This window comes from Andrographis paniculata, unplaced genomic scaffold (genome assembly GCF_009805555.1).
Source record: "Andrographis paniculata isolate CXL003 unplaced genomic scaffold, ASM980555v1 Contig36END, whole genome shotgun sequence".
NCBI lineage: Eukaryota > Viridiplantae > Streptophyta > Magnoliopsida > Lamiales > Acanthaceae > Andrographis > Andrographis paniculata.
This window is the reverse complement of record NW_026137569.1, coordinates 339,514-360,850: the sequence shown is the minus strand read 5'-3', so window position 1 is coordinate 360,850 and position 21,337 is coordinate 339,514. Positions and strand designations below refer to the sequence as shown.

The window sequence follows — 21,337 nt, the reverse complement described above, 5'->3', positions numbered from 1 at the left end:
TCCTTTCCTCACCAATGCGTATTTCTCTGTCTATTTATAACAACTAAAATCATGTCCGGAAAATGACAGAACAGAACAGGACGCAGCAGCTTATTTCAGCGCCTCAAATCAATTTCAAATTTTGGAATTTTTGAAAAAAAAAAGTTTTACCAAGATAAAGGTTTTTTTAAAAAAAAAAAGACTCACGTGGAACTGCAACTGTGAGTTTAAAATCTAGTAAAATCACAATTATATATTTATAAAATATTCAATCATTTTATTTTATTAAATAATTCAACTGAATTTAATTCACATATAATGGTCAGTATAATTTATTTTCAACTAAAATCTATGAATATCTGGTAATTTGAATGATAGTGGGGCAGGGAAGTTGCACACCCACCAGAAATCGTTGACAACAATGCCAGGAATGGTCCCATGTTTACGTAGTAATAGTGCTGTTTGTGTTAATAATAGATTAGTGACACCATTATAATTGGAAAGCAACGGCTTGATTGAAAAGCCTATTACACTACAGACAACACTCATACAGTCTTCATTATTGTGTTATATTTATATATCAAAACACACTGTTAAAATATCAGTGTCTTGTATACCCTACAAAGATACAAGAAAGTAACAAACTGCAAGATAAATATAAACATGATACTTAGAGAAATACAATAAAATTTCAACATCAAATCAAGTTTTACGTGTATATCTAGCCAGCCATAAGAATACTTAAAGAGAAATGTAGCATAATAGAAGAAATCTACAAATTCAATAGCTGGCTTCAAATCAGTCGACTGCACAAAGGGCAAGAGAAAAGACATAAATCATCGAGCCTGGTCTCTCTTCCCATCTTCTTACAATGAATAAACCAGATTGCAGGCAGGCTCCTGTGGTGCATTGGCAGCGCCATTATTCCAAGATTTAGACTTCCAACTCCTCTCCTCATCATAGCATGCTCTGTGTTTGTCTTTCCACATCGTTCGGGATATTATTTCTGCTTTTTTGCAGCATGCAAGTGCAGAAAGTCCTCATGCTCCAACATGAGAATGTACCTTCTAATTGCTTTACTTCTCTTCTTCCACTTCTTTGGAGCGTGAAGGATTCACCGCGGCATCCTCATATTCTGAACCAGGTAAGTCATTGTCAATCTCATGGTACTCTCCCGGCTCATCAGCAGAATCTGTAGAAGCAGCAGCAACAGCCTTAGCTGGTAGCATATCATCAGGTTGATGCACTAATTCTGCTTGCAGTTCCCCATTGGGTAAGGAAGGGTGTTGAGTTGCATTGGACATGTAATTTGGTGGAGAATGTTCTATGGAATCAGATTCGCATGGTTTGTTGGCGTCACTGGTTTCAGCTTCTCTGAAGTCCACAGGCAATACGCCAGGCGCATTATCATCAGATGTTGGTGGTGTTTCGGGCAGTTCAGATGTGGCAGTGTCTGTCAAATCATTGTCATCAACCTTTCCAATATCCTCTTGTGCATCGGTGAAGGGAGATGAGGAAGCAAGGGAATCGGATGGTGGCTTATCAGCTATTCTCTCATCCTCAAATGCAAACCAATTTGAGTTCGTGAAAACAGATCCAGATCCACTGTAAACATGAGACATCACGTTAAGCATGCACAATTACCAATCAAAGAGAAAAATGCAATGACTCTACAAGGCTCATATTATCATCATGACATAATTTGGAAACCTAAACTTCAGAAATGGAGCATTTCAATGGTATAAAACAAATAAAACAAGGTCAGGCCACAAACCTTGTCTGGTTCTCATCTAAACGCAAGGATGAAATGACAACTTCAGCAGATTCATCATCGAAGTACACATCCTGACAAAGTTGCATGATCTTAGTGAGCGAAGAATGTAAATATGATAACATTCCAGATACTTGAAAAAAGTGACAGACTCAGATTTCCATATAAAATTGTTACACATGCATGCAACACAAGATACACTAGATTCACATGCAAATGAGACTACTACGCAAAAGAACAAAAGTCTCCTATTTCGTATTAAAAGCCAATCGGCCATTAACAAGAGAACAATAACAGAAAATTAGGTTACTAAGGGAATAGTGCTACATCACCTTTATTGTCTCTCTATGCACAAATAAAAAACCTCTACTGACAGTTGTCTTTCATATTTTCAAAGTTTCTGCCTATTATCCCTTTCAGTATCTTTCCCTTGAAACCTAGAGTACAATATACATTCCACCTAATCCATAAAGGTTAATGAGAATGCTCTATTAATTTCACAAACATTGATGAAGAGCATGAACTTATTCTACGATCTACCTTGTACCAATAAATTGTAGTATGCAAACCCCAATTAGCTGGTAGTAAGTCATCAACCCCATTAAACTATATGCATGAAAATAGCTATTACTCCAGGCACACAAGTTTTCAACTGTATACCTCGTCATCACGATCAAGAGAGCTTCGAGTCTGCACAAATAGAACGGAGAAATTTAAAAATTCACCAAGAAAGATTGTCATGAATACAGTTTAAATGATACACATTGGTAATTGCATCTGAATTCTAATCTGCTCATGGCAGTCCATGACAAGGGAAATTACATATATTTAAAAAAAAAAATAACCTTGTCAAAGCTGTCATTACTGTAGATTCCAGCACGGTAAGCCCGACTCAAGTTATTTGCCAAAGCTACAACATCAAAGTCTTTATCCTGGTAATCATCATCGCTATCTTGTGTCCTATCATGCAGTGAAGTGGGCCTCCTGAAAACATAAAAAATACAGAAAATGGCCATTTTGAGTTTGCAGGCAAATGCAGAAAACCTAAATCATGCTGAAAGAAACACGTCGATTTAAAGTAGTAGAGAAAAAAAATGTACTTCCACAAACTAATAAACAATGGCGTTAATTTCCAACAAACATAAAGAAAACAGTTTATGCAGCCCTTGTCACTTTTAATGTGATGTATAAATAAATTCAAAGCAAGAATTTGCATGCTCCATAGATCAAATGTTCGATTGATTCTACATCTTTCAGTAATAACTAGTAATAAGGTGATTATATGCAAGTTAATTGCACTCTGCTGAAAGGTAGAATGAACTCTAATATACAGCTTGATGAGTTTATTCAAATAAGGGCAAAAAAAAAATCTAAGAATCTAGTGAAGTTGATGAGGTTTGATGCTCAGCAAAATAGCATGGCTTAACTTTCATCTTATTGAAGAGATCAGTTGGAGAATAATTAAATTGGATTAGAATTTTATTCACATTATATGAGAATTATGCCACGTTACTTGTGTCCTGTCTTATAGATAGCAATTAAGATATACTTCTGCCATTGTAGCTGTAGATTAAAATCATTCAGAATGGTTGGGTTCTTTCCTTTCTAGATATCAAAGTTAAGAATTTTTGTCAAATCTAATGGACACTTGGAAAATGAAATTTGACTTCCTTAAGATATCATTATTTTGGCTGGTGGCATGCAGGACCTTAGTTTTCTATTCTCCCACATAACATGGCATCTGATGCAGCCATAAAAACTGCCTAAACAGGACCTTAAGTTGAAAATTAGTATCAACCAAATAGAAATATAACCCAATTCAATTGAATAAATTCTACGCATGCAGAATATTCATTGAGAATACTCACCCACATGACCAGTGGAAGACATTTTCTAACCCATTGCGCTTAAGCAGCACATTCGCCTGCCACTCAACCCAGTCATTATTCTCCTACAAATGGAAAAGATAAGCAAAATCCATCTTAGAAGATACATCAGAAGATAGTAGCACATAAACCTCACAAAGCCAAAAAGACTGTCCAATTAGAAAAACCGTATATCATATACATATAAGCAAATAATGTGCACTAGGATAAAATGAAAACAAATAGAATCAACTGCTGTAACCACATAATGAAGGACTATAAGAGTAAGAGTGTACAGTATGAAAAAGCTCTAACAAAACTAACATCAGCATCAGCCACGTGTGCTACTAAGGCTATCTGATATGTTTCAACTAGGCAATAAGAATATTGATGAAATTCAATTGAAAATCAGAAAAACCTGGAGAAATGTGTGTATCATGTTATTGCTATTCCCCAATTGCATAAGTTTATTAGCAACACGGGTTAGGTGACCCATATTTCCAATCCTCGGAGCTGACCTTCCCTCAGCAGGTATAGTAGGCTGCAGGAAACATAAAAGAAAATTGATACTAGATTTATGCATGATAGTGAGAGAGGACAAGAAAAATCAAAGGCAAACTGAGTAGGGATACAAGACGAGACAAAAATTCAACTTCTAGAAACATGTACAACCCAGTAAATACATATTACCTTGTTTGGATTGACAGCCAAAATGAAGTCCTTATCTACTTCAAGAATCCTCTCAATGAGGTTACAATCACGCAGAAGATGATCAACAAATTGAGGATTCTTGCTCTCAAGACAGGATGTTATAATGTCCTCCGCATGATGGTGCAAGAAATTATTGTATGGGTAACTTAAAAGTTAAAAGAAAAACAAGGATTCAAGTTAAGAATCTATATGTAATAATATAATAATAATGATAGCATTCGATGTCAAAGGGGAAAAAGACATACTCAAAAAACAATTCCAAGATATGCTTTACAGCACCAAGGCGAATCAATTCTTTTTCAGCAATTTCACTACTAACACCCACCAAAACAGAGATGAACTCTATAACCTGAAAATTTATTTTTGTTAAATCTACGGTTTTGTCCATTTATCATTATGAATGAGACACTAATTGCAGGAGCAATAAAAATGGACAAGAGCATACAATCAAGACTGCCAAGCAATTAAGAATCCGATCAGAAGCACTAAAACATAATGAACATGGACTTACTTTTGAAAACAATTTCATTTCCACAAAGCAAGTTTGCTAAAGGAAATCAAATATACATTTCATTGATGATACAAAAAATATACCTTCAATCGATGCTTTCCTAAAGGAGGCTGTAATTTTCCGTATGTGGTAAGCAAGACATGGTTGTCAGGTGAAATATCCAAAAGTTTGAGAAGATCACCTGCCATATGAAACCATTACATTTTTGTTTTCTAGCTACTCCACGATAAAGTCCCGAAATTTAGCCTCTTAATGTTACCAGACATTCAAAATTAATCATCTCCACTTCAACAGGAATGCATGACTGTTGGGCATAGAATAATGTGGTTGCACTGATTTCATGACTAGCAAAACCAACACTCAAACTATATTCATATCATTTGCTTTTGTCCATCTAATATGGTGCAAATTAATAATATTGGGAAAAGCACGACCATTCTTCATCTCAGCAGGCCTTCCTCTGGTCAAGAGTTTAAGCATCACATCCCCAAGGGAGTACAGGGACATGCAGTTTTTTCCAGGCTTATATAATCTATACATATAGTTATATACAACTTAATACAGAAAGCAAACCTTATTTTCAGAATACCCCATATATGAATAAACCAGGAGTGTCTCCAGTTATAGTGAGACTACATAATTCACGCAAAGAAGTGACTCTTTCATGATGATAAAGATATTATAACAAATTTCCTAGTTTCATAAATTCTCTTGCACTGGCGATGCACAGTTATAAGAAATGAATCCACACTTACCTAGGCTCTCCAGCATGCCTTGAACAATCTCAGGGTTAGCAGTGCTTTCTGACCCATGAGCCATTTGGCGGGTACAAATGTAATATGTTCCAGATGTTAACCTCTTGGGATCTAACAAGGATATACACACAGATAACAAATGGACCAACACAGATTTTGGCCTTGAATCCTCCAGAGCATGGGTAAGCAATCTCTTAATAAAACTGTGATTGTCAGCAAACACCAATCAAAATAAGAACAAGATAGTGACAGAGTTGATAGGGACAATTTTTAATTTCATAAATGCAACCTTGGGCTAGAGATCTTTGAAGCTAGCCCTGGAGGAGCAGATCGAGTAATTGCGCAAAGAGTCTCTGCAGCATTGGCATGCACTTCGGGGGAGTCCTACACAAATAAAAGTTACTAGAGAAATAATGAAATATATAAAATAGAAACACAATAATAGACCTGCTGTGCAGATAACATTGCTCTAGGCACTTAGTTATAGAAAATAACAAGTTAATAAAAGAATAGAACACACAATCTCTGATGAATAATAGTTTGCCCCAAATACAGATTAATTGGAAAAAAACAAAAGCTGCAAAAGAATTCATGCCCTCAAGCATCAAAACAAGAAGGCCTGCCTTCAGCCATTCCATTAAGGATATATGGGGCATACCTAAAGAAACATCCAAAGACATGGAGATTAAAATTTATAACTTTTGATGAGTATGTAAGCATGCTTACTGCAACTTACTGATGAACTGAATTTGTCAACAATCATCTCCAGCACATTTGTATCTTCCAACCATTCCACAGAGTCCAAAGAAGTGGCATAAATGTGTTCATCAGAACCAACCAGGCGTATTAAAACCTGTCAATAAGAAAAGATTACAATTCTAAGCAAGGACAACCTACTAGCAATGTTGTAACTTAGGAGCTAGGTTGGGTGCGAATGATGCACCTCCATGATAGAAGTGATTCCAATAAGGTCAACAAGCCTGTTCATGATACCCTGATGAGCCTGTTACAAATGTAAAGAAACCTTCAGGCTTTTTAAAACTAAATCCATAATGGATATGGAATAAGATCGCTATAAGACAAGAAGTTACATTAATGTCAGACAACTAAGAGTAAAGATTAGCCACATAGAAGCATAAGTTCTAAATAACAGATTGTGGAACAAAATACCAGTGGCTGAAGTGCTGAACCTGTATGGCTCATATTATCCTTACACAGAAATAACATAATAATAAGAGCTCATTTTTTAGAAAACATAAATGCCAATAAACTTATAGAACCCTACAGTATTCATAAAGATCATGCAAGAGACATTCATAGTTCGTTCAGAAGCCTATACATATCCTTGTGACACTAATGAAACTTATTACATGTGATACACCTTATAGCTTCTCTTATTGTATACCCATAAGAATTAGCACCCAATTGGTCGTTCTGAAAACAGCATCAGTAGGAATACTGTTACATGTAAAACAATACTCATTAACATAAGTCATAAGTCTAACATGATACCTAGATCTTCAATGTGAGAGTTTTCATGCAGCTCCTCATAATAGAAACAATATACTTGATGATAGATAGTAATATACTTACTCTAAAGTAATTCATCAGAGGAACTGTCTTCCGCAGGAGGAGACATACTACAACCTAGCAAATTGATGAAATTTAATAAATAACAACATTCACAAATTTGTAATTCAAATAGGAAAATTGTTGGCACTTACACACTTAGTATGCTTGCAAATGGGCAAGCTGCATATTTGTAAAATCAGCATACTACTGCCTATCACAGAAGTAGATGCAGTGGGAGAAATATAGTTGTGGGTGTCAGGTGCCAAATACAAGAGGTCCAGGTTATTGATATACCTCATACATAGGGAGAGGCTGAAGGTGTATAATTCTTAAGAAATCAGAAATGAATATAATGAGCCAGTTATGAATGGTCTTGTCAATGAGACATCAAACAGGAAGATAAGAAAAACATCAAATGGCAATGGAACCTTTATAATATTCAGCTGGGGTAGGAGAAATTATTAAATGGTACAAGGTTTCTTGAGAGAAGAACCAAATAATTCAAGATCCTAAACTAAGGTATATTCAAAATTATAGAGCCATTATCTTAAATGTCCTGGCAAAAAGTAAAATTTTAAATGAAGACGTATTAATGTAACGAAATAGCTGGCTGTCAAATATGAAGGTCATTCATAAAATGCTTAAGCTGTCTTTCCTTTGACCACTCGTTAAAAATGATATTCTTTAAACAGCCTTGCTGTAATGGGGGTGTGTGAGTGAGACTGCATTTAAAACCCACCAATCAAAGCATCAGGACTTATACCTTGCTAAAATAACCAGCCAACAGAGAGCTGTGAGGCCGTTCGGGTTCCAGAAATGAAAACAGCAGGTCCATCAACTGTAAGCCAAAGGTAGGAAATAACCAATCATTTACAAAATTTAAGAGCAATAAATGGAATAAAAGTCTCAAGACCATACCTCCTCATCCTCCACCAAAGTTTTCAATATAACATCAACTTCGCAAATGAATATCTCACAAGCAATGAAAGGAAACCTGTGGCCAAAAAAGAATAGCAATACAACATAGCCATAGAAAGACTTTGGTAAACACACCTAGATGTATCTACTACACATGCTTACTTGAATGACCGTTGTTTCTCAGCATGTTCTGGAGCTTCTTCCACTATGTAATGAATCAGCTGTTTTACATTAGCCCGTTCTCGTAAACTGCAATAAACAACAGTATAAAAAATTTGCATTAGGTCTTGAATATTCTGACAAGAACTAATTAGCCAAAGAGAAGATGGTGGCTTTCAGTTCCTAGTACTGAAAAAGAAAAAACTATCTCACATTTTGAGCAAGAAAACAACATTTTGCACTATTGTAAAAGAATAAAAACATACAAATGTTGTGATGGTTAAATTCCACAAGAAACAGTTGAACTCGTCTTCATTATTCCGTAGATCAACCTCTCAGAGTTCACTATTCTTTGCATTTTTTTCTGTTCTTTTTCTACCCTCTGTGGCAGCAGTATGTAACAGGACACCATATATGATATATTTCCAATTACTGCATAATACATTAATATACAATAGAAGATATCTTTTTATGTACTTATGACATGAAAATAAATTGGTTTGTTCAACTACAAATAACCCAAAGTATTCACCTTCAAGTTTCAGTAGCAAATAATTGTTAGATGCCCCCGAATAATGCCAAGCAGAGTAGCAACAACTAGATTAAAGATGGAATACTTAAGAAAAAGGCAACTGCACTTACAAGTTAACAAGCCTGCCATTAAGACCTTTGCATTCTTGAATAATCTCATCCTCATCTAATAGCTCCTCCAATGTGAAATTATCTTTGTCTAAAATGCTCTCCACCTGAGATTTAAATATTAATAAAGAGAGTAACATGATATGCTTAATAAACTAATATAAGTAATTGATCTCTCATTGGAAGGAATTGGCAGAAACCAGAATCTAGTAGACCTCATGCAGTCATCAAGGAGTTTGTCGAGGCAGCATTTGTCTGGTTACTTGTAAAATTGGAACTCCAAACTATATTGAAATCATTTCCAAGGATCTTATTTCCTTTTCTCCCCAAAATATTGAAATTCCTTCATACTATATATAATCTTAATTCAAATTTTAAAATCACTGCACTCCAAGAACAAGAATGATTGTTTGGTTGTGTTTTCACAACCCAATTTTCACTATACCTCTACATTACTTATTTTCCTCCCTATAACCATCACAGCTTCCATTTATTTATTTTTTTAATATATTAAAAACAAAATTTATTTTTTCACTCGTAAAATCACATCAAATAACTTCTAATTTAAAATTCTTATTATTCCAAAAATAAAGGAATACCCGCCAAAAGCACAATCAAACAAACCCAATTCCATCAAGAAAAAGCAAGCGATCATAGTAGGCATCCTACATGACTGGCTCAGTAACACAACATCCAGTACGGTTGCACCAATATCCCTTAGTGATGTGATGGTGCCACGTGTCAATACGCTAATTGGCTAAAGAATACTACATTGAGTCTATCTACCAGAATCAAGCACGAGTGCCCCCACATACTGCGGACTCAAATTTCAATGTAACAACTTCTCCAAATCAAATAGGGGACCGACACGCACTCAGACAAAACACCACTGCCAACAATCAAGTAGCTTACTTCAACACATCAAATCACAACACTTCCAGAGAAACGCAAATAATTCAGTGGAAATAAATCTAATCCCACGACTAGCAAACGAGATTCCTAGTAACTGGATCCAATAGGCAAAATACGTCAATAAGTCTTCCCATAAATTGACAGAATCACAGGCACTCACTGGAGATGCAGTAGGCAGGCCAGTCATATGCCAAAACATGTTGAATAATGTGTAGCACCGATCGAATTGTAGGCTCGTATTCAGATCTGGCCACTCAAAACCCTAGCTTATATCCCAACCTCCGGCCGTAACTCCGTGCGACCAGAATCTTGAATCGAAAAAAAAAAAAAAGAAATCCGAAAGATTCAACTCGATTCTTGGTAATTGCTATAGAAATTCGAGGTACGAATAGAAGCCATGCTCCTGATTCGATTCAATCTCAAGACCAGTTTCGTTGATGCAGGGAATAAATGGTGAGGATACAGGAGGAAACAAACAAAGAATTTGACTGCAATCGCGAGAGCACAGTTGTGTGTGTATATTTCAGAGGAAAATAAAATTGTATTATACTGTGACCAATGCATATAACGTACAGTACATTGTTTGATAGTGCCATTTACAGTATTTATTATTAATTAATTAGGGAATTAGTCTTGAAATGACTTTTTAATAAAACAAACAAATTTTAAATACTTTTTGTCATAATGGTGCTTGCACTCTAACAATGATAATAATTAATTTGATAATGATAATCGTTCCGTTTTTTTTTTTATTTTTAGGATAATGATAATAATTTTAAAAAGTAATAATTCAATACAAAGTATTTTTTTTAATTGTCATCCATATAATTTTTCATATCTTAACATTAAAAAGAATTCTATAAACAAACCTATAATTTCATAGATATTTCAATTAGCGATATAAATAGTAAATTTTGAAAATAAATAATAAAAAACCACTTTGATTATGTTTGGTTTTTTATTTTAAAATAAAAAATATCAAGAAAAAAACCAATTACATTTGGATCGTCGATTAACCGGAAATAAAACTAATTACGTAAATCACTTGGATTTTATTTATTTTTTTAGATTAAGATAGCATGGACTATTAACTATAATATGTGATTAGTTACTGATGTTAAGATTATAAAATCATATAGTTAATGACGTTAAAATTAGTAGGTTTTCTTCAGCATACGATCGAAGACTGGTAGAAAACTATATATAGGGGTAGTAAATTTCATCACAGAAGATGAGGAAGGAGGAGTCCAGGAATCAAGGTGATCCAGCTGGCGTGTTCTGATTGGACGCACTGTTCTGATGCACCAGGTACAGCTGCTGTCCTCCGCCGTACACGCCGCCGCCGCCGCCCCGGGGATTTTGTTGAACAGCCCCGCACATGTATATCGCCAGCAGTGCATCGTTTGTAGCCATAACGCCAGACGGCGAAAGCGACGGTACGCCGCTGACCGAGGGGTGGTTATTCGCCGCGGAGTCGCTACGGTGGGGAGAAGCCGTCGTCGAGCAGTCTCCTCCGCCGCCTCCGGCAAAGTAGCTTCCGGTTGGCGTCGGCGGACCAGTACTCTTTCTTCCTCCTCCGCAAAGAGGACACGCATGATTCCGTCCCTACACATAAAACCACAACCAAAGTATTCATTCACCATACAGAAAAAACACAATCACCAACACAAACAAAATCGTACATCGGCGGCGGCGGAGGAGCGGTAGGTTGTACCGTCCGGCTCGATGATCCAGCCAGCCTCGCTGGCGAGGTGGCGGAGGACTTCGTTGATGTCGGCGCGGGGGGAGAGGCGGTAACCGCCGTGCTTGCGGAGGCCGTGGAAGATGTTGGTGGTGATGGATCGCCTCTGCCGCTCGCGCATCTTCGTCCGCTCTTTCTCCACCGCACTTCGGCCGTTTCCACCATTCCCGCCGCCTCTCTCGCGCACAGCCTCCTTCATTGCTTGTCGTCTTCAATTCGCTAAACCTTGAGGGAGAGGAAACACAGTACAGAGCAAATGTATTTTCACAATGGAGGGGACTAGGGAGTGAGTGAGTTATATCAGTCAAACTGCATGTACACTACTTACTGCATTGCCAGAATTGGAGGTTGTTTCACGCGCCATGTGCATTTCAAAACTGAAAATAACAAAATGGCCCCAAAAATATCTGCATATTCTGAAAACCCCCATATCATAACATCAAATTTATTAACAGACAGGCACTGATCAGTACAATCTTAAGCTAGTTAGAAAGAATTGCAAATGCCAATCGACCATATGATAAACAACAAAACGGACAAGCAATGGCCATTTACGTAGACGATCCAACGATGCCGGCATCATCATAGATTAATAATGCAGAAACTTCACGAAGAACGAATTAGTCCTCACTATAGAACACAGAGGACCAACGTCACCTAGGCAACTCCAGGTTTGGTCTTTGATCAAGTGCTTCGATTGTTGAATCATCAGGAAAAGCATCTGGATGGATTTGCATAATCTTTGCCTTCATGCCCCTACAAGTTGAATCAGCCACCCCAAAGTAATGAGAGCACACACGATGATGCAAGAATATTAGATCAAACTATACAAAGAGGTAAATTAACAGTGGATATGAAGGCAAGCACATCAAACTTTCGACCAGGAAACAACTTGCTCCGATGAAAATTAAGCCTCGAGATGTTCTGCATTTGTTTTCAGTGCGACTAGATATATACGTCAAACTGTTTGTTCAATTTATGCATCATTATTGATCTGCTTCGATGTAGCTATAGAGATTTTCGCCTCATGTTTTTCTTATAGTTGAATAGCTAGCTAGTATAGACTAGCGTCAAGCGAAGAACAAGACATTGAGTTCAACTACATGTGATGAAGCGTGTTCTACATAATTTCGAAAGCGATTCGTGTTTATCCAGCAACGCTTGATCTAAAAATAGAGAAGAAATTCCGATGTCTAGAGAGGTTTGTAAATATGCTTAGGTTTTCCATGAGATCCACCAAATTATCATAACACTTCTTTTCATAGCTCAATCGAGTATCAGCTGGTCGCACTGAATTTTGATTCCATACCACAAACATTGGATTTGAATTTTGAACCACAGAAATGCTAATAAATCACTAGTGCTTATTCTGATTGAAATCCGCAGGCGGAGACAAGCAAACAAACTGTATCATGAGAAATTAAAAACACCGGGCACACCTGAGCTTCTGATAGACGTAATCAAGGTCCGATTTCATGGATCGCAAGAGGCGCGTGTTCTTCGAAAATTCATCGGACACCTCAACAAAGCGATTCTCCGAAAACACGTTAAATTGAGATAACATTGCATTGCTGTCCTGAAGTCTCCCCAATCTGCTCCAAAAAAATCACCTCGCCGTTAAACAACAAGTGGAATAATAGCGAACTGAGGCAAAACGAAACGTATCACTATGCGAAGAGAAGAACAAGAGCGAATTGACAAACACATTATTAACAAAACATACGTGAGGTTTTGCAATTGCCTGATTGAATCCAAATCCCTGCAAGCAACCAAAGCCTTAAAATCCTTGGAAATCTCTCCAGACGCCAATCGAATCAACTCGGCTGGCTCCTCCGGATCCGCCATCTTTACAAACCTCCTCCCTTCATCTCCGGGCGATTTTAATTTGAAGATCATACAATGGGCCTTCTTACTGGACATTCAATTGAAAAGATTCCAACTCATTTTTGGGCCAAGGTCCAAAAAGAATCAAATTAATTAGGGCAACTGGCAACACAACACAAGAGAAAATAACAAAAAGGTCAAATCTGAGAAATAATTAGTTGTAGTTGCAGGTGCAGGCAGGCATACATTTATGTTTTCGTTGCATGATTCAAGAGAGAGGTAGTATTAGGTAAGAAAGGTCAATCAAGAAGAGAATAGTACCACAACACAGAACAGAACTGCCCTATTTTCAGAACCCTAACAGTGCATTGGAGGGAGGGAGGGAAAAAAGAGGAAACAATGAAAGAAACAAGGAGGGAGGGAGTTGGTAACGAAGAATCATTGTATCTTCTCAGTAAATTTATGACTAGAAAAAGTGAAAACTAGCATAGCAACATCTATATATATATATCTATCCATCCTCCCTTGCCTACATTCAATTCGATGCCTCCTTCAACAAGCAACCCCATCCATACATAAATAACTGCAGCCAAATTGGCCATTTGGTCAAAATAGGTTCTTCTTCTTCTTCCTCTCATTATTATTATCATCATCATCATCATTAATGTTATTGCTTGTTTATGTATGCAGGCACAGTACCTGTGCAGAGAGAGGGAGGCCTTTCTGAAGCAAGCTTTAAATTTTAATCCTATTGTATTTAATTTTAATGTTTTTGGAGTCAGAGCATCTCAAAGAGAGAAGGGGAGGGAGTGGCAGAGCTCTAAAAAATAGGATGGGATGGGGATGGGAAAAAATGTGTTGTTTTGGGGGAAAAGATAATAATGGAATATGCAAAAATGTGATGTGCAGTGCAGAAGAGAGTAGCATTTAAGAGAGTGAAAAGACGTATGAAGGACGTTGGAGGGACAGGGTTTGTTAACTGTGTTTATGTCTGATTAACGGAAGAGACAAAACTGAATACTCTCTCTCTATATATACTTTTTTTTTGATCGGACTCTATATATACTTTATATTTACTTGATGTTGCAGTCGATAATGATGATGATGAATCTGATCATGAGCAGAAAAGCAGCTTACCAGATTGTCCCTCCCTCTCTCTCTCTCTCTCTCTCTCTTCGGTGAGGTGATTGACTGCTTTTGACAGCAAAACTCGCCTTTCACCGCCGAATTAAATTTTCTAATAATAATAATAATTCTGTGGGGTCGTGTCGTCTTCCACCTGCCGTTGGCTCACTGTCCCATCTTTTGTTTTACTTTTCCTACAATTAATTAAATATATAATTATATTTATATTAACCTCACAAGCGAAAAGCCAAAAAAGCCAGGCGACTTCACGGGACCTTGTAGCAACTCTGTTCAGTGCCACTGTAGAGATCAGGGCCTCGCAGACCTCTTTGACTTTGACTCAGCGTAGACTGTAGAGACAGTCTTATCGTGTGTTCGGAAACTTTAATGATGCGAAGCTTGATCATCAATGAGGATCGGAAGAACAAGTGGCAATTGACAAAAGTAGCAACTAGATAGATAGATGTCTTGATAACATAAGAGTTCATCATAATCTGACTCCCGGCCGAGTTCAAAATCCTTACCAAGGTAACTTAGTAGAGCCATATATATAATGTCTTAACGGCTGGCTACTTAGTAGAGGAGAGGAGAACAAATAACTTAGTAAAGGTAGCAGTAGTAGGCTTATAACAATAATAGTAATACTCCATAGCTAATAAGTTCTTTACACAAAAGACCAGTTCATGAACATGAATGCTAGGCAGTGGTTGGCATCTTCGTCGTTCACAACTTTCCACACAATGCCTTGCTCGTACGACACCGGCCGACCCATGCTCGACACGCACACGCCCGCCGGCAAATACGTGAAACCCTATACATACATACACACATATATAAGCAACACAAAATGAGCTCAGCTGAAATAAATCAGGCATCCAAAAGTTTAAGAATCGAGTCATGTCTTGCCTGCTGCATGATCTTGGAGAATTCCGAAAGGAGTATTTTCCGGCCAGCTTCATCCAGCACTTTCTCGAGCATTATGTCCTGAAGGGCAACAAGGGTCGTCTCCAGCATATCGAGCCCAGCCTGGTTTGCAAACGTGAACACTGCCGACGCCTGAAGAAATCACGGCTCGATCAGTCAGTCAGTTGCAAGTGTCAAAGAAGACTATAGAAATGCAAATTGCGAATCTAATGGCTTACATTCATTTTGACAGAGCAGCACATAATAGCGTCGGTATGGTGCCAAAGTTGCTTCAGAACAGCATCGTCGCCCACAGATGAATCGGTCTGAAAGAGTTCTCCGCCCGTGTGGCCCCTAAACACTTAAATATTAACACAAGCACCAAAAAAGCCGAAACAAGACATAGAAAAGGCATAAATAATACCTATAGCTCCTGCAAATCCATCGTGCCAACGTGATGGCCTCCGGCGAACCAGGATGAGCCTTTGGAGCCAAGTGAGAGCCAAGATTCGACGGTGATATAGCCATGGCAACACGTTGAACCGAGCCGACAATGCTTCGCACGTACTGACGTGCCATAGCAGCAACACTGTCCCGATAGTGATTTTCAAAAGTGAACTGGAACGCGATAGTCAGAATAGACCGGACATTTTGATTACTGGCGTCAGCTTCTCCAGCCTCGCGAGCTCCGCCCGATCCCACCTCCAAGGCAGAAGCTAAGTCCAACGTTCGAGTCGCAGCAGGCCCATCCTGAATCACGCAGTTACCAAATAATGAATTTGAAATTTCAAAATCAAGCAATGATGGAATATGAAATGCAAGTCACCGAACTGATTTAGGTTCCAATGGAATGACGCGGAAGCCAGACGGCAGAACAGGTGCATCATCGCCAAATGATTCATCAATAGGCGCAAATACGAGCTGCGCACAGGCACCGGAAGTTGCCTCATCAATCCCACTGCATAACTGCATATCGAACCAGAAAATCAGTACCCGACACTTCACCATATAGGTATCTACGGATCAATTTCGTAATACAGCCAATTACCTGTAATAAGTACATGTCTCTCGACAAAGCAATATCATCAGGGGAGAATGCATGTCCCTCTAAACGAACCACCTCGAGGAACTATTCGATTAAAAATTTTTAGAAACTCTTCAGAATGGAGCAACTAAAATGGCACACGAAAGATGCGATAGATATGCAACGGCAGGTGTTAAAATAAGGCATCTTACCTCCTCGTGTTCAACAGTCTGCGCCAGAGGTAAAATGACTTGACTACTAGGAAACCCACCGGGTTTCGCACACGGAACAGCATAAGGACTAGCCTTAAGAGAAGCAGCCGAGTACACGTCAACGCCATAATCAGCCCACTCCGAACGGTGCTCTCTCAGGAATCGAACGAGCAAAGCAGGAGGCACATTCTGAGCACAAACGTGACTTATCAATATTAGCAAATTTATGAAAACAGTGCATAAACCAAACCAGATAATTAACAGAAGTAACCTGGAGAAGCATTGATGCCCGTGCACAGAGGACTCCCCCAAATGTAGGAAGCATCGACAAACTATTATATTGGGAACCAAGACATTTACTGGGAGATGAGTTAATGGCGATCGTCACATCTTCCATCCCATCGCTGCTCAGTATCGACCAACCATCATCAGCAAATCCATTGACGGCATCATTGAAACCCCTACCAAGAAGACAAAACGGATCAGTCGAGCCCAATACATTTATGTGTTCGAAGTATATATACAATTTATCCATTCAACTAATGTTACCCACCGGCACAATCTTTGACTTAATGCTCTAAGAACAACTGGCTGCCGGCCGCCACTATACTGAATCTCTCCATTGGTTTCTTGAGCAATTTGTCTCACATGACGCAGAGCCTAAAAACTTGCAAAATATCATATTGCTCGAGACAAGTGCAACATACGAGCATACTACATTAACAAAATACTTACGGCCATAGTCATCTTCTGTGCAAGTATCTTGGATGACTCGTAAAGCGGCCTCAAGACTTCTGGAACACTGCAAGCCTGAGATGTAATGAAGCATGTTAGCAGCAGGGAGACAAAACACGAAAAAAAAAAATGCATAAAATGACTATCTCACATCATAGTCAATGTGATCGACTATGTGAATGATGGATCCACCGCCCTCACATGGCCGTATAAGATACCCACTAGGCAGCATTTCAGCTCTAACAAAACATGTTGCAGGTGGTCCAGTCAGGCCACCCGTTGAAGAAGTTAATGACCTCTCACAAATCTGCAATAGTTTGAAAACTTTTGAGATTTCACATGAAACTGCTAGTATCAAATGAAATCACAATATAGAAGTATTGGTTACCACTAAACTGCCATCTTCCAAAGTAGAAATATATCTCAACATCCAAAAGTCGCGAGCAGATGCCAATGTTGTCGGTGCATATATCTAAATAAAAGAAACACACTTACAACAAGTTGCATCCCAAAATGTAACGAAATTTAGGTTTTAATGTACGAACCTGCATGTATACAAGCTCAATAGTCCCTCCATTTCCAGTGGGGATTGCACTTACTACATCAAGGCAGCGGCAGTCGCGAAACCAAGAGAGACGATCTTTGAGAATTTCAGCAACCTGTAGAGGATTTTGGCATATCGTGAAAAGAGAGAAACTCTGATAGGAAATGAATATTAAGATGGTTGAAAATCACCTTCGTGGGTTCAAGACTCACGAGGCCACAGGCTCGTGCTGCTATGCCCCTACAGTTGCGGGAAACAGCGACGATGCCTATAGAATCCGGACCAGGCTAAACACAAGATAAAAGGGCATTAGAACATGGATAGAACAAGAGAATAGTAACGGAATAAGAAAACCAATATGCACCTTCATCCCAATCATCTGGACCCAGTTGACAGCAGTTCCAGTAGCCTTTCGAAGGAACTCTGCCAGGGTCTCCTCGGCAATTGCAAGAAGACTAAGAAACAAAAAGAAAAATGGATAAAAAGAATGAGACTTAATCACTCTTAGATTTCAGAGCAATAGCTAAAATTTGTCGGGAAGTGGTTTTTCTTCGATTACCCGGCTGGGCTGTTAGCATCCCTATGTGGATGCTGAGGTGTTGGGTTTTGCTGTTGTTGCTGACCACTCATAACCACAGAATCACTGCTGGTATCAGTGGTCGTCGTGTTACCCTGTCGTTGGGAAGTAAAAATAATTGATTATTTCAAGCAAGTGTCTACATCAAAACAAGAATGTACTTCGAATCAATCAAGACATAAACTTACGGTGTGAATTTGCTGCTTCATATAACCATTTTCATTAACCAGATGCGAGAGCTGCTTTTGCAGGCGGTCATTCTCTTCCATTAGCAGCTTATTCATGGCAGTCAGCTTCCTATTAACCGACTGTAGCCTTGAGGCTTCTTTCCTCTGTTTCTCACGGCACCTGCAAAACAGAAACAAAGTATGTCACTCTACTGATCAATGGAAGGCAACAAAGTTACAGATGAACAATGCATTGGGTGAAACTACAACAAAGCATTTATGATGTGGCTTGAACTTAGTAAGATATACTCAACACCATTATTACCACAATAGTTGTTACAACATAATCAAACAAACAAGAGAGTAGAAACTTGTCGCCATTGCCCAAGAATTCAATCTAGATCTGCAACTTAATAACTTGTCAAAATTAGTGATATGCACCAAAATGGACAAAGAAAATGGTTTCATTATTTCAAACTGATGAAGCTACTGAACTGTAGTGATCAAAGAAACAATGATTCAAAAGCACTCCAAGAATACATTTAATGAAGATTCCAGGGAATATCCTAAAACTCGTGTATTCCATGTACATTAAACTAGTGTATATGGCACATACACATTGCATCATTTCATGGATTTACAGCACGAGGAGACACATAAAAGCAAAATGCAGAACTCATAAGTTTGTTTCTAAATATGAAAGCTAACAATTTAACAAATCAGGTAACTTAATAAATAACCATCCTTTTCCTCCCACTTGACATTAAATTAAGAGGCAGAGTTCTAAAGACAGAAGAGCAATGTAGAAACAATAATTTGTTGTAAACCCAGAATTTTATAATCCTCTTAGATCAACATTCAAAAATTGATTTTCCACCTTCAAAGCTTTGTAACTTTTTTATCTTCTTTTTTCTATAGAAAACCAAAGGGCCTCCTGAAAAAGCAATATGAACATTTATTACCACATTCATCAGCTCATTAACAAGACCACACCTGATCAAATCTAGAACGAACCGAAAAAAAAAAAAAAAAGCAGCAGCCTAAACATTAAACAAGAGCTGCAGAAACCCTTTAAAAAACTTCATCAGCCATTTTTTAAGTCAGAAGGAAAGAAACAAAAAAGTTCATACAACCTCAAAAAAAAAAAAAAAAAAAAAAAAGGAAAAAGGGAATCCATTATCCCTTTTGAAAAGTGGATAGAAGACATACCTGCGGTTCTGAAACCAGACTTTGATTTGCTTAGGCTCAATGTTGGAGAGAATAGGATACTCCCGAATGAGCTGCTGCCTCCTCAAAGAACTGGGCTTTGGACACTCAGCATATACCCTCTCAAGAGCCTCCACTTGCTCCGGCGTGTACCGGACATACTTGCTCGTGTCCAGTTCCTGCTGCTTGCTGTTGAAGGACGACATCATCTGTGTATGTGTGTTTGTTCAAGAAAGGATGTATAAGTTTGGCAGATTGAGGGAGAGAGAGACAGGGCTGGCTATGAAGAAAATTTGTGGGTTTGGCAGGCGATGTGGTTGCATTAACAGGCAGGCTCTCTTCTCACAGAGAGCCTCCTCTCTCACTCATCAAGGTAGAGGGTTTGTTGGGCCTTGGGGGTGCCTTGTTTTTATTCCTCCCTCTCTCAAGATTGGAATTTTAGGGTGAGGTGAGAAGGAGAAGCAAGAAGAAGGAGAAGATGAGAGGAGGTGCAAGAAAGAGAGAAAAATTGATTTTGTAACAGGGGTCCCTGGTTTTTATCTTATTGTACACCAATCTCGAGATTTTGAGACAAAGTAAAATGGGCGAGAGAGAGAGAGAGAGAGAGAGAGGGAAAATAAGTGTTTTTTTGTAACCAAAAACCCACAGAGAGAAACAAGAAAAAAAGCAAAGAGGAAAGTGAGCGCAAAGGAAACGAAAAGGGCAATCAACAGTCGAAAAATCAACTCAATTCATTAATTTTCCAATCAGAAGAATTCAATTCAAACACAAAACACCTGCTTCAAGACAAGAATCCCTCCCAACTACTGTTCTGTAATTCAAGAACACCAACAGTTTCCTCCGGCGAACCATTCAAGAAATCCAACCACACTTTTGAGTTCTAACCAACACACATTAATTAAACAAAAACAATGCAGACTTCATTAAAATAAAAAAATCAAAATGAAAAAGAAATAATTTATATATTTATAATATTTAATAGACAGATTTTCAAATCAACACACAGAGTGGCCTTTACTGGAAACAGATTTTCAGTCCCATTTCTGGGCAAATTAGGGGCTGTAGCTTTCTCTACTGAGCGCAAATATAATACATATATATTATAATTAAATAATTTCTCGAATTAATACCAGCCAGGCCTGTTGGTCTCTCTCTCTCTCTCTCTCTCTCTCTCTCTCTCTCTCTCTCTCTCTCTCTCTCTCTCCTCCAATCTCTGTCAAGGCATGCTGCTGTGCCATGTTTTAATTTTCTAGTTTTATCTATCCATCTACCTATCTCTCTTACCTTTTCATATTTTCAGTGGTTATGGACAAACGGGTTGGGTTGGGTTGGGTTGGGTTGGGTTGGATTGGCATTATTACATAGGAAATCAGTACAGTCTGTTGTATTATTATTGGATACAAATACTGTACTGCACAGAACCGTATCGTATTTCTTCATTCTCCACAGATTTCAAACACCTCTCCGTATCCAAACTATCATCTTAT

At 38.2% G+C, this 21,337-nt stretch overlaps 4 protein-coding genes across 7 annotated transcripts; all 4 read right to left on the bottom strand.

The window, feature by feature from the left end:
• Positions 1 to 631: 631 nt before the first annotated feature.
• On the bottom strand, positions 632 to 10,327 carry LOC127249787 (uncharacterized). Of its 4 annotated transcripts, none has more exons than XM_051272777.1 (19): positions 9,953 to 10,327; positions 8,884 to 8,987; positions 8,245 to 8,331; positions 8,083 to 8,158; positions 7,928 to 8,002; positions 7,186 to 7,239; positions 6,536 to 6,595; positions 6,329 to 6,445; positions 5,882 to 5,976; positions 5,593 to 5,795; positions 4,921 to 5,018; positions 4,572 to 4,675; positions 4,306 to 4,471; positions 4,034 to 4,156; positions 3,619 to 3,701; positions 2,596 to 2,734; positions 2,411 to 2,440; positions 1,754 to 1,824; positions 632 to 1,584 (listed from the first exon to the last, which is right to left on the bottom strand). In XM_051272777.1, the coding sequence occupies exons 1-19, from the start codon at positions 9,989 to 9,991 to the stop codon at positions 1,056 to 1,058; spliced, it is 2,253 nt and encodes a 750-aa protein (XP_051128734.1). In that variant the 5' UTR covers positions 9,992 to 10,327; the 3' UTR covers positions 632 to 1,055. The 4 variants fall into 4 exon arrangements, with proteins under 4 accessions (XP_051128734.1, XP_051128735.1, XP_051128736.1 ...); XM_051272778.1 differs by lacking the exon at positions 9,953 to 10,327 and adding an exon at positions 8,508 to 8,623; XM_051272779.1 differs by lacking the exons at positions 8,245 to 8,331; positions 8,884 to 8,987; positions 9,953 to 10,327 and adding an exon at positions 7,317 to 7,375.
• A 520-nt stretch (positions 10,328 to 10,847) lies between these two features.
• LOC127250011 (protein BZR1 homolog 3-like) lies at positions 10,848 to 11,732 on the bottom strand. The gene is made up of 2 exons (XM_051273151.1): positions 11,475 to 11,732; positions 10,848 to 11,397 (listed from the first exon to the last, which is right to left on the bottom strand). The coding sequence occupies exons 1-2, from the start codon at positions 11,730 to 11,732 to the stop codon at positions 11,047 to 11,049; spliced, it is 609 nt and encodes a 202-aa protein (XP_051129108.1). The 3' UTR covers positions 10,848 to 11,046.
• Positions 11,733 to 11,962: 230 nt separating this feature from the next.
• On the bottom strand, positions 11,963 to 13,425 carry LOC127250012 (uncharacterized). Its single transcript, XM_051273153.1, has 3 exons — positions 13,257 to 13,425; positions 12,973 to 13,125; positions 11,963 to 12,289 (listed from the first exon to the last, which is right to left on the bottom strand). The coding sequence occupies exons 1-3, from the start codon at positions 13,376 to 13,378 to the stop codon at positions 12,187 to 12,189; spliced, it is 378 nt and encodes a 125-aa protein (XP_051129110.1). The 5' UTR covers positions 13,379 to 13,425; the 3' UTR covers positions 11,963 to 12,186.
• Positions 13,426 to 14,917: 1,492 nt separating this feature from the next.
• On the bottom strand, positions 14,918 to 20,976 carry LOC127249558 (homeobox-leucine zipper protein ATHB-14-like). Its single transcript, XM_051272430.1, has 18 exons — positions 19,854 to 20,976; positions 18,666 to 18,825; positions 18,460 to 18,572; positions 18,265 to 18,355; positions 18,092 to 18,187; positions 17,902 to 18,015; positions 17,745 to 17,828; positions 17,508 to 17,663; positions 17,357 to 17,431; positions 17,175 to 17,281; positions 16,893 to 17,082; positions 16,622 to 16,810; positions 16,434 to 16,514; positions 16,217 to 16,351; positions 15,810 to 16,135; positions 15,625 to 15,739; positions 15,389 to 15,538; positions 14,918 to 15,293 (listed from the first exon to the last, which is right to left on the bottom strand). The coding sequence occupies exons 1-18, from the start codon at positions 20,057 to 20,059 to the stop codon at positions 15,147 to 15,149; spliced, it is 2,535 nt and encodes an 844-aa protein (XP_051128387.1). The 5' UTR covers positions 20,060 to 20,976; the 3' UTR covers positions 14,918 to 15,146.
• Between the last annotated feature and the right edge of the window lie 361 nt (positions 20,977 to 21,337).